At 40.8% G+C, this 11805-nt stretch overlaps 1 protein-coding gene across 1 annotated transcript in view; it reads right to left on the bottom strand.

Annotated features, from left to right (window-relative positions):
* Nucleotides 1-378: 378 nt before the first annotated feature.
* Nucleotides 379-11805, bottom strand: part of EIF4H (eukaryotic translation initiation factor 4H) — a 22496-nt gene continuing 11069 nt past the window's right edge. The window contains exons 2-7 of the mRNA XM_015831442.1: nucleotides 9163-9347; nucleotides 7399-7463; nucleotides 7196-7295; nucleotides 4004-4069; nucleotides 1926-2078; nucleotides 379-564 (exon numbers count right to left, since the gene is read on the bottom strand). Coding sequence (XP_015686928.1) covers nucleotides 428-564; nucleotides 1926-2078; nucleotides 4004-4069; nucleotides 7196-7295; nucleotides 7399-7463; nucleotides 9163-9347 — 706 coding nt within the window. The 3' untranslated portion in view covers nucleotides 379-427. The remainder of the gene's footprint in view (nucleotides 565-1925; nucleotides 2079-4003; nucleotides 4070-7195; nucleotides 7296-7398; nucleotides 7464-9162; nucleotides 9348-11805) is intronic.

An 11805-nucleotide genomic window follows, 5' to 3' on the forward strand; every position in this document is an offset into this window, starting at 1 on the left:
GTCTGGGAAGAAGAGAGAGAGTCAGAAAAGAAGGAAAAGGTGAAGAAGCACCTTGGATTTTTAAAGAAAGCCACACCTGTGGAAGAGGTGCCCTACTGGCTGGAAGCCAGCCCTGAGCCTGGAACGAGGGAAGTCTGGGGTCGGGGAACTTAAGAGAATGCAGGCACTACATACAGCAAAGCCAAAAATGTGCTAAAAACCACTTGTTAACAGCTGACATGCATTCACAAGCTCTGGTTTGTTTTTTGTTTTGTTTTTTTTTTCCATTTCGGTTTCAAGGAGGACAAGTGTCAGATGGTAGGAATGGTGGCTGCGGGGTGAATGTTCTGAGCTCAGTGAGACACTCTGGGCTGTCTTGCGTTTCCTCCCACCCCCTCCCAGCCCCTCCCTCAATCCCGTTTCCCCCACTCTTGCCCCCTGAGTGCCCTCAGTCTTGCTCCTTTACTATTTCCTCCCTTGGCTTGGCTCCACCAAAGATGGCAGAATTGGGATTGGCTACTTGATTGAGGGGCGTAGCGACTGTCCGGGGCTTGAGCTGAAGTCTGGGCCTCTGGGATCTTTCCTCTGCCGAAAGAAAAAGAAGAGGAGGAGATTAAGCTGAGAGGTGATATGGCTATTTTCCCAACCTGAGTTATGGATGAACTATAGTCCTTATCGTGGCTATCCTGTACCGCTGGACGTGCTCTCGTGCTTCATGCAACAGGGCTCAGTTTGCCTATTCCACTGCAAGTGGGATCAGCAGAACATAGCTGCCACCCTAAAACCAAACCACTTTCCAAACTAAAGCGATATGAAAGCACAAAGTGTCATCCACAGGGGCAATCATCCTTGTAATCCATCCTCCTCTCTTATGGCTTCTTGCTGTCTAGATTACATCTCATCACAGTCTGGAGGACATCTGGTCAAAGAAAACTTCCCTCACTCATTACTGCTCAACAGGGCGCCCTCCAGATATACTGGACCGATTCTCAGAACTCTTAGCCAGAATGCAAGTCCAGAGAATGATCCAAAATATCTGGAGGACTCCAGGCTGGGAAAGGCAGCATTACTTGGGTTACAATGCTCTCTGAATGGCAAAGTTATATATTGGCATCACTAGAGGGCACTACTGCAGTTTCAACATGACGGATCTGTTCAGGCAGAAGACAATATGGGGAGCATCAGATTTTAGGGGAATTGACTTTTTTCTTCCCTCAATCTACTGGAATAGATCTGGGGTGCACAAAAAGTGAAACTAGGGACAGTAAAGCAATCAGGGTCACTCTGAGAGTGACAGTATCTAAAGTTGTTAAAAATCTATCTATCTATCTATCTCTATCTATCTATCACCCATCCTGCAACTACCTTATGGCTTCTACCATGAGTTAACTATTAGAAGAGTCACATAACATGGCCCAAGATACACAAACCTATAATGGAAACCATAAGAAGTCTCATAGTATCTTTTCTGACTAACAACTTTTATTAAAAGGCATAATTTTACAGCTTCACCTCATTAGATATCTGACCTAACATACGTCAAAAGGCCTCAGGCAATGTCAGAAAATTTCCCTCAAGCTCGTGACTTTTCGCTATCAAAGGTAGCAGTTATCCTCCTGTAATATCTAAAAACTGTAATTGAAGTTGGATGTGGGTCTCGTATTTGGCTTCCTTTTAAGAACTGAAAATGGAGTGCACGCAGTCCTGTACTGTATTACAGCACCTAAGTAATGTAGGCTACAAAATTGGGCTGAGAATAGCTATTTCATTTTGCCATAATACAGGGCAAGTGCAAGAAACTTGTGGAGCTCCAGATATTGTGCTATAAAACCCAGCATCTGGCACCAGTAGCCATATTGCCTGGGGTGTTACAATTTATAGTTCAGCAACATCTGAATAACTGCTGGTTCTTTACCTGGGACAGGGGAGAAAGGAAGACAGCCTACCTTCTGTTGGCTCTCTGAAATCCATAGAAGCCCCACGTATTGGTGGACCATCCCTGAAACGACCTGTGCCCCCCATGGGTGGGGCACCAGCTCCTCGTCGATCTCCAGGACGCATTCTACCTCTGCCTCCTAGGAAGTCATCATCTCTGAAACCTATCAAAGAGAATATAGCATCTAGTATCAGCTCTATTGATATCTCTGCCCCAGGGAAAACTTTGCTCATGGATTTTTCCAGGCCATCCAAACATCCTGAAGAGCAGCATTCTAAAAGTCAGCTAGTTTTTAACTTCCTAAGACACAGACATTTATTAACAACCCACCTGAAAGAGAGAGTGAACCAAGGCCTATATAAATTTCTATCAGTTCGATGAGGGGATGTCCATAATACAAGCAGAGTATGAACATCTTTCCCGCCCCCAATTCTTCCACTTCTGGCAGCTCCTCCATTATTTGTTCTATAAGATCCCATCACTGCTTATCTTTTGCTGTGAGAGATGTGACTTTTCTGGCATCAGGACAATTGTACAATTAGATGGTTGTTGATGTATTAGTATTGCTATTTTCTTAGTTGTACCATACAATTTCATTACTAGTTTTGCTTTTATGATTATCAGTACTGATCCGCTAAATTTCCTGATAAAAGAAAGGACGTGCTTAGAATATAGATGTTGTGAGGTTGAATATGGCAAGGGGAGCAGAAGTCCACACTTTGCACCTGCAATACAAATTGAAGATTATTATTTCTGATTGCAACAATCGAACTAGGATTGTTAAATTTCAAGGCTGAATTTTTTGAAGTAAAACTTCCTTTCTGGTAACAATCTACCTCTTGGTGCTATTTGTTATATGCATTTTTAACTGAAGAAATGTCCAGTGAACTACTAGTGGCCAGCCCTTATTCTAGCTAAATCTTATTTAGGATGTGCAAGGGTAACCAGCAACACACTGATGACACTGAAAATCTCAATTTGACTTGAAGAAGAATTAGAATGAATATAAGTGATGATAAAAAAGAAAATAAATGGGGAAGGGAAAAAAAACCAAGTTCATCAGGATTGAGAGAATGAAACATCTGAATACACAATCTGTACAGGTCTACTTATTAGGAAATACTTCCAGCCTCTTATTGCTCTGCTGTGTAGCCCATTATCTAGATTCCTGCCACCTCTTTCACAAACATGAAAAAATTAGCATAAGAACGAGGCCTACAGCCTTAAATCCCCATCTATAAAATGGAAACGATTTAGAGTTTGCATTATATGAAAACATTTCCTATGTTCCTTTTACAAATTTACATAGTGATAAAAGAAAGTAAAGATACACAGCTCCTTCTTGAGGAGGTTTCTGCTTGGTTGATGGAGCATACCCAGCTGAAGCAGTTCTGTACATCAGACCCAAATAAATGTATGATACATGCACCTTCCCTCCCTGTTGACAACACCTATTGCTAGAGGGAAAAAACAGTGATCTTACCACATTTAGTTAAAATTGTAAGAACTGTATGCTACCCAGAGTGACTTGGCTGAGATGGGCAACTATAGAAATTGAATAAATAAGTAAAGACAAGCTGGATGAGAAGGTAAGCATGCTTTCAAAAGGGGGTGGCCAAAGAAGCTATCTTGATGAACTTTAGTTACAGCACTGGGAACTGCTGATATATCCTAAGGAAAAGAAGACAGATGAACTACCTGTTCTGTGAATGGTAAAATGGAATAATTTAAAGCTTTATTATCCAAATCAAACCAGGTTCTTTTGAAAACAATTCAAGATACAAGAAACCATACTTACATTCATCAAACCCAAATGTACTCATATACTTAGCCTTCAAGGATTCCAACTCCTATATTCCTAGATCTCTGTGCCTAACTATATACTCCAAATGTTTCCACAAAAGTTGAATACATACAAGAGAGATGACGGCCAAATTCTTAAAAAAATGGAAGTGCTATTTTAAATTCCACCCTATTGGCCTTAACATCTGAAGACAAACAGGAGGTAACAGGATCTCAAGAGAAAAAAGTCAGGAGGTTTGAAAAAAAAAATCAGTAACATTTTAAAAAAGAGAGAAATACTGTTACCAGCACTGAAGTCATCTCTGGAATCCCATCCACCTCCTCTCGATTCTCGCAGACTTCCGCCCATGCCTAAAAAGAAAGACACATTGCAAGCATGGGTCAATGGGGAAGGCGGGAAGTTCTAGAAGGTTTCGCATCCAATCGTCAGAAATCCCCCTATTTTAAGTCAGCACAATCCTTGCTGGCAATTGTATACTGCAGAAGAACTTGGCTAGATCAGAGGTGGAACTGATATCTGAAAATCTGGGAAAGGATAACAGTTGTCAAAGAAGGGGAAATATCCAGGCGTAATCCAAGCCACAATTAAGAAAATGTATGATGAGGCAGCATCCCCAGAAAAATCAAAGTTTAAAGAAAGTTTCCCTCATGTTTTGCAAGTTAAGCTGCAACAATTTACATACAATCATTCAAAACGCTACATTATGAAGATGGTTTATTAAGTCTAAGAAAGTGAGGCCTTTTCCTGCAAAACTCTCATAGCCAGTTAATCAGCCACTGTTGTGGTATTTTGGAGTATTAAGCCTCATGATTAGGTTATGAAGTATTAGCAAGTCCAAGAAATGAGCACATTGCCAAAAGAAACCCATTCCCTTTTATTTAACAGTGCTATCAACCACAAATAGTTCAGTGCTGCACTGAATCCATGATTTCAAGAACATGGTAATGCAACTGATCACTTACTACAGACAGCTTTGGAATTCATGTTGCTGTCTCCTTTTTACCATAAGACAACAGACTTGGAATGCTGCTAGAAAAGCCCAACCTTGTATATCAGTGTTTCTCAACCTTAACAATTTTAAGGCATGTGGACTTCAACTCCCAGAATTCTACAGCCAGCATTGCTGGCTGTGGAATTCTGGGAGTTGAAGGTCCACATGCCTTAAAATTGTCAAGGTTGAGAAACACTGTTGTAGATTTTCCCATCTGGCAGAACCCATATGGATTTCATTAATAGGTGGAGCCTTCTAAATCTGGATGTGTAGGATTGCAGCTCATCAGAACAAGGAAAGAATGGTTTGCCTAAGTAAGAACGGGATTTTCTCTTTTCTTCTTCTTGGATTTTGAGGGGAAATTTATTTATTTATTTTCCTAAAAACCTCCCCTGGGTTAAACTATTTTAGAGTTATAACAAAATAACCGAGTTGGAAGGAACCTTGGCGGTCTTCTAGTCAACTAATCACTCAATGTATGCTTCCCACTTCACAGTGGTGTAGAAAAATGCCACCTATTTTTGGCAGTTGTGCTAGAGATGATTCCACGGGGCACATGCTGCTCTGGGATCTCAAGCTGCCTTGGAACAAAAGAGGCAGGGGCATTAGCAGACTATTTTGGAACAGCTTGACAATTGTTCAAGGAAGTTCAGAGGTTAATTTAGTCACTCAGGAGATCATTTACCTGCTAATTTCCATTTTAGAATCTCTATATATGCCTTGTCTTCAAAAGTAATCATCCTGAATATATAACTGACACTTGTATGTACTATCTATTAGACCCAAGAAATGCTTTTGATAATCCATCAGCACATCTACAAGTACTATTAAACAGTAACATACTTATATTTGTTCTACAGTCAAAGCAAGTACATAAAGAGGAAGAAACATTCGATCCTCTTTTGTGAAGACAAAATATAGGTAAATCTACATCCAGATCTTCATAGGTCATAGGTTTCCAAGTTAATTTCAATAGACAAATGAGCTTGAACAGACAGGCGAACAACCAGGCTACCAATTCATAGCATTGTCTACTTCAAAGTGATTCCAAAAAGATGCTTCAGGGTATGCAGGCTGTTAATATATAACATGTCTACAACTCCCTAAAGAATCTGTCTCTCTTACCAGCATGTCTGCAGGGCCTTTTTGGAACCCAAACTGAAGCACAGCACAAACTCCAAAGAGTCACAGATCAGAAAGGGACCTCAGAAGCTACTCAGACATAGGAAACTAATTGTGCCCACATATCTAGGGGATGTCTGAGCATGTACAAAAACCTACAATTTCAGGAGGAGAATGTTCTGGAAAACTTTTCTTCTTCTTCTCTGAATTTTACATCCAAATTGGCATGGAGTGGAGGAAAAAGAATTTTCAGCACTTTTGGAAAGTTCTGCTATTGGAATTATAGCTTTTGGTTAAGGACCTTCAACAATCTCTAGCAATTTTTTTCCGCTGTTCAAAATACAATATATACTTTTCTTCTTAATGTCAGAAATGTCTAGCTAGGATTACATTTAAAGTAACTGAAGCATATTAATTAGAATTCCAAAACAGATAGTCTTCCACTTAGTGACCATTTGAAGTTATGACAGACCTATGGGGGGGCACTTGTGACCCAGATTCAAGGTTCTGATGGACCCTCCGGTGTGGCCACATAACTAAACTTAGAGCACTTGGCAACCAGGCCACATTGACTGTTTTGCAGCATCCTGCAGTCACATGACTGTGTTTTATAATGGTTCTGCCAAAAAAAGTGACATTTCCTTCCAGTTCTCAACAAAACTGTGTCCATGGTGAGACTTGGCTTATGACCATGATGGGCAGGCTCCATTATGGTTGTACGCCAAGGACTATCTGAATTCAGAATGATTGAGAACAAAATATCACTGATTTGACAGTGCTTTGATATCACATTCTGTAACTTGCCTCCTTTATTGCTACCGGACTAAAGGTAACAGTGAACTTCTTAGTAATGTAATTTTAATTTAATTTAATTTACACTATTTTCATTTTGCTACTTCTTTCAGTCTGCTTGGAAGTTTTTCCCTTGGAGTTCTCATTAGCAATAAAATATTCCTAGAGTCCAGGAATATTCATCATCCTTTTAACCAGTGCTGAGGGGAAGCATTGTATTTAAACAAAAAACAAAAAAACTGCTCATGTACCCAAGATTTCCATTTAAAGATATCCAATTGTCTTGTAAAGGCTAGGGATTGTTGAAATTTCATGACATTATTTTTTGTAGGGCATCCAGTTGCTAATATTTCCTTAATGGTATGAAGTTATCTGCCTGGCTCTGAGGCTGCATTTTAGATCCATTGCCTGTATTCTACTAGAAGGCACTTAAATCTTCCATAAATGCCTGAAGATTGCCAGTGTGCACTGCTGACACTTAATGCTACACACAAAGACATGCCTGCTTAAGGTGGCATTAATACAATCATTCCAATTTGTAGTGTGTAAGAACAGCCATGTAGGACGTCACCTCTATCCTCTGGACCACCACCTTTTCTGAAACCGAAACCACCTTTGTCTTGTTTCCTGCCTTCAGCTATGTCCACTCGGAGACTCCGGTCGCCAAAAAGCTGTTGGGTTGAATAAAAAAAAAAGAAACTGTTTCTGAAGTAGATTACAGATAAAAGCTGCTACCTCTGTTCAAATTACATTTCACAAGAATATTATACTTACTGCTCCATCAAACGTCAGAGCATCTTTAAGTGACTCAACCTCTTCAAACTCTACGTAACAAAATCCTGAAATGTAATAAATAAATAAATATAAATATATGTGAGAGCCAGTCTGGTATAGTTAAGGTGCCAGGCTAAAAACTGTAAGACCATGAGTTGTAGACCCACCTTAGGCACAAAGCTAGCTGAGTAAATTTGGACCAGTCACTCCCCAGTCTAGAAAGAAGGCTATGATTAATTACTATGGAAATGTTGTCAAGAAAACTGTGTGGAATTATCCAGGCAGTCACCAGAACTCAAGACTGATTCAAAAGGGTGTGAATGAAAGCATATAAACATAAATAAAATTAGGAAACCGCTCTCATCTTGGCACTGGAAACTGGGTGTGCATGAATGATCATTGGTTTATCATTCTCATAAAACTGATTTAGCTCCTTGAGTTCTGTCACCCAACAATTTAAACTTTCTGATTTGAAATACAGATTATAGAAAAAAAAGAAACATAAAAACATTTGTTCTAGACTAGAGGGATACAAAATGTTTTATATTTGGAATGTTTCAAGCTCAGTTTCTGAACAGCTTATACAAAACAATGATAGGATACATTTATTAAGACCAAAACAGCTATTTTGTATTCTAAACAGCTATTTTAAGATCAAAACATTCTACATACTTTAAATTTGTTCCTTACACAAATTTTTCTGACAGGTAAGGTAAGAAGCCCTTTGCTAAATCTTCTTATATAAATGAGATAAGTAGCTACTACTGAAAGCTTGTGTAGTTGCAGTTAAATTTAAAAGTAGGAATTTAGGCATCTTAGGGTAAAACTGTTAGGCTGTTTATGTTCTCTGAGCTTGTTTATTTTCCTGCAGGTGTTTTATTGTGTCCCCACAACAATCCTGTGATGTAGGTTGGTCCAACCGACATCTAAGTGACCAAAAATCACCCAGTGAGCTTCTGTGCCTAACAAATAGCCAAAGAACCCATGTCTTCTTGCTCTTAGTCCAACACCTTCACCAAAATACATAATAAAATACATTTTATTAGGGAGTACAGATGGTTGGACATGCAGGAAAACCTTGTTATGTTGCTTATTCCTCTTAAGGGTTTCAGCTGGTCACACCTTTACACATGCCTTTCTCCTGGGCCACCTCCTTCCCTCTTGCAGCAGGCATTTTCTGTGATCAGTCAGCATCTTTATCTTCAATGGGTTATTTTGGGAAGAGCTAAACTGCTGCATGAGGTTCTCCCCCTAAAGGTCACAGTCTATGCTACCAGCATTAAGGTTTTCCCTGGAGATGCTGGCTGATAGATCACACATCCCCATGGTCCAACTTGAGTTATGTAGCTACCACAATGTCCATTTATCTGTATCATTCAATTATGAAATATTTAAAATAACCTCAAAGTACCTCAAAGATTGGCATAATTCTAATGCTATGGTGGTGGCCCCTAGAATCCTTTTAAAGATACATACAATTGTATTCTTTAATTTGGCAAAAAGAGGGAGTTATTAAATACATGGGAGTGATTTTATTTTCTGTATCTAAACATTAAAACTACATTATAATGAACTCAGATTTTGACTTCCCCCTGTCCACTCTTTGGAATGTACTTTCTGACTTACCACAGAAAAGCAAAAGATGGTCCTCAGGCCAAACACATGTACACATAGGCACGCTCAATCTCACATCTTTGCTCCACAAAGAAACAGCTATCACAATCCCAAAACTGTATGATAAAGGGGAGATACAAAATGACCTACCTTTAAATTTATCTGTCTCTTTGTCTCTGACTAGTCGCACACTTCTTATACTGAGGTCCTTGAAGATGCCATCAATATCTCCTTGAACTGTGTTGAAGGGGAGGTTACCAACGTATGCTGTAAAGGGGGGCTCTGTTGGAAGCTCTTTCTGTTTACGTGCACCAATGGTGGAACTGCCACGAGACCTGTTGACAAGGGTAGGATTATAATTCACACCTGAGTGCTCCCTGTGGAAGTAGCAGCCATGGCACACTTAGAGAACTCAGATATGGAGAAGCACTTTTGCAACAAGTGGTTAACCTTGAAACCAGGTATAGGTAATCTGTGGCTTGCAGACTCCCCAGCATCTCATTAACAATTCCTAAAGTCTCAAAATGTACATCAGGATAAAGTCAGACCATTTATTTTGGTAGGGGTTTTTAAAGAGCAAAATCATTACCTTAAACTTTGCAGGGGTTGTAGCCCATGCATCGCCCCAAACACTTCCCCCAATCAGATAATTTTCACTGTTTTCCCCTTGTTTTAGGAATAAAATCACCACAGAGGCTTAAGGCATTATTTTTACCACTTAACCTCCCTTTCCAAAAAATGGGAAAGTTAAGTTCAACTATTTGGCAGCATCGTGACACCAGCCATCCAGATAGGAATCAATGAGGAAAAAGTAGCTTCCCTATCCTTGCTATAAATAGAGATCTCCAAACCTCATCAGCCCCTTCAACGTAGTTTCAGATTGCTCATTGATCCCCAAACATTATATGTAAATGATTTATTATTTTAACATAGTACTACAGATAATAACAACATCTACCCCTTGGATAACCCCACTGACTGCTTACAAGAACCCTGCTTTAAAACACACAAAGGCAAAAAATGTTTAGCCCAGAACAAGTGAACTGAGATGAGACATCTAGCAGAGGAAAGATCAATCAATTCCAACTTCGCAAGATCTTTTATTCACAAGAAGTTAGGATTGACTTCCCCCCTCCCCCACAAACTTCGTTTTCCTGCACGCGGCGACAAATCGTGAAGGAGAAATGGCACGAGGCTGGGAGCCAGGTAAGGAAAGGCATGGGTGCTGACGGCAGGATGCCAGCCTGCTTCACCACCCTCCCTCCCCGAGCCTCCAGTGCTCTACCTGCCACACTGTTTGGCCTGGCCGCCCCCATCTCAATGCTCTTCCTGCCGCCGCCCAGGGGCTGGCCTGGCACGGGAAGTGCACACGCCCCGCCCACCTTGTACCATACCTGGTCTGCCACCACACTCTCGCCGCTGCGTTGCTTCTCCACCCCATGCACAGGCCCCGCCCCACCCCCATGCGCTCGCAACCTACTGTTACCGACAAAATGTAAGCCCTCCCCGAAAGTAAATCCTAGTGTTTACTTCAGAGCCCAAAAGAAAGTAAGACCGGGTCTTACTTTCGGGAAAACACAGTAGTGTGCCAACATCTTTTCTTCATTCATTGGTGGCTACTTGTTTCGCCAATGAAATGGAACAGATTCAAAATCCACAATAACATAATAATAATAATAATAATAATAATAATAATAATAATAATAATAGTAGTAGTAGTAGTAGTAGTAGTAGTAGTAGTAGTAGTAGTAGTAGTAAAGTTGGAAGGGACCTTGGATGTCATCGAGTCCAACCCCCTGCTCAGGCAGGAAACCCTGTATCATTTCAGACAAATGGCTGTCCAGTCTCTTCTTAAAAACTTCCAGTGTTGGCGCATTCACCACTTCTGGAGGCAGGTTGTTCCACTGGTTAATTGTTCTGACTGTCAGGAAGTTTCTCCTTAGTTCTAGGTTGCTTCTCTCTTTGGTTAGCTTCCATCCATTGCTTCTTGTCCTGCCTTCAGGCGCTTTGGAGAATAGCTTGACTCCCTCTTCTTTGTGGCAGCCCCTGAGATATTGAACACTGCTATCATGTCCCCCCTTGTCCTTCTCTTCATTAAACTAGACATACCCAATTCCAGCAATCGTTCCTTATATGTTTTAGCCTCCAGTCCCCTAATCATCTTTGTTGCTCTTCTCTGTACTCTTTCTAGAGTCTCAGCATCTTTTTTACATCGCGGTGACCAAAACTGGATGCAGTATTCCAAGCGTGGCCTTACCAAGGCATTGTAAAGTAGTATTAATACTTCACGTGATCTTGATTCTATCCCTCTGTTAATGCAGCCTAGCACTGTGTTGGCCTTTTTGGCAGCTGCAGCACACTGCTGGCTCATATTTAGGTGATTGTCTACTAGGACTCACAGTTACTACTATTGAGCAAGGTGCCACCTATGCTGTACTTGTGCATTTGGTTTTTCTTGCCTAAATGTAGAACCTTGCTTTTTTCACCATTGAATTTCATTGTTAGATAGCGCCCAGTGTTCAAGTCTGTCCAGATCCTTCTGTATCTTAAGCCTGTCTTCTGGAGTGTTGGCTATTCCTGCCAGCTTGGTGTCGTCTGCAAATTTGATGAGTTCCCCATCTATCCCCTCGTCCAAATCGTTGATGAAGATGTTGAAAAGCACTGGGCCCACAACAGAGCCCTGGGGCACCCCACTACACACTTCCCTCCATGTAGATGCGGTTCCATTGAGGACCACTCGCTGAGTACGGCCGGTCAGCCAGCTACGGATCCATCTGGTGGTGATGCTGTCTA

Source organism: Protobothrops mucrosquamatus, unplaced genomic scaffold (genome assembly GCF_001527695.2).
Source record: "Protobothrops mucrosquamatus isolate PMUCROS unplaced genomic scaffold, P.Mucros_1.0 scaffold_256, whole genome shotgun sequence".
Lineage (NCBI taxonomy): Eukaryota > Metazoa > Chordata > Lepidosauria > Squamata > Viperidae > Protobothrops > Protobothrops mucrosquamatus.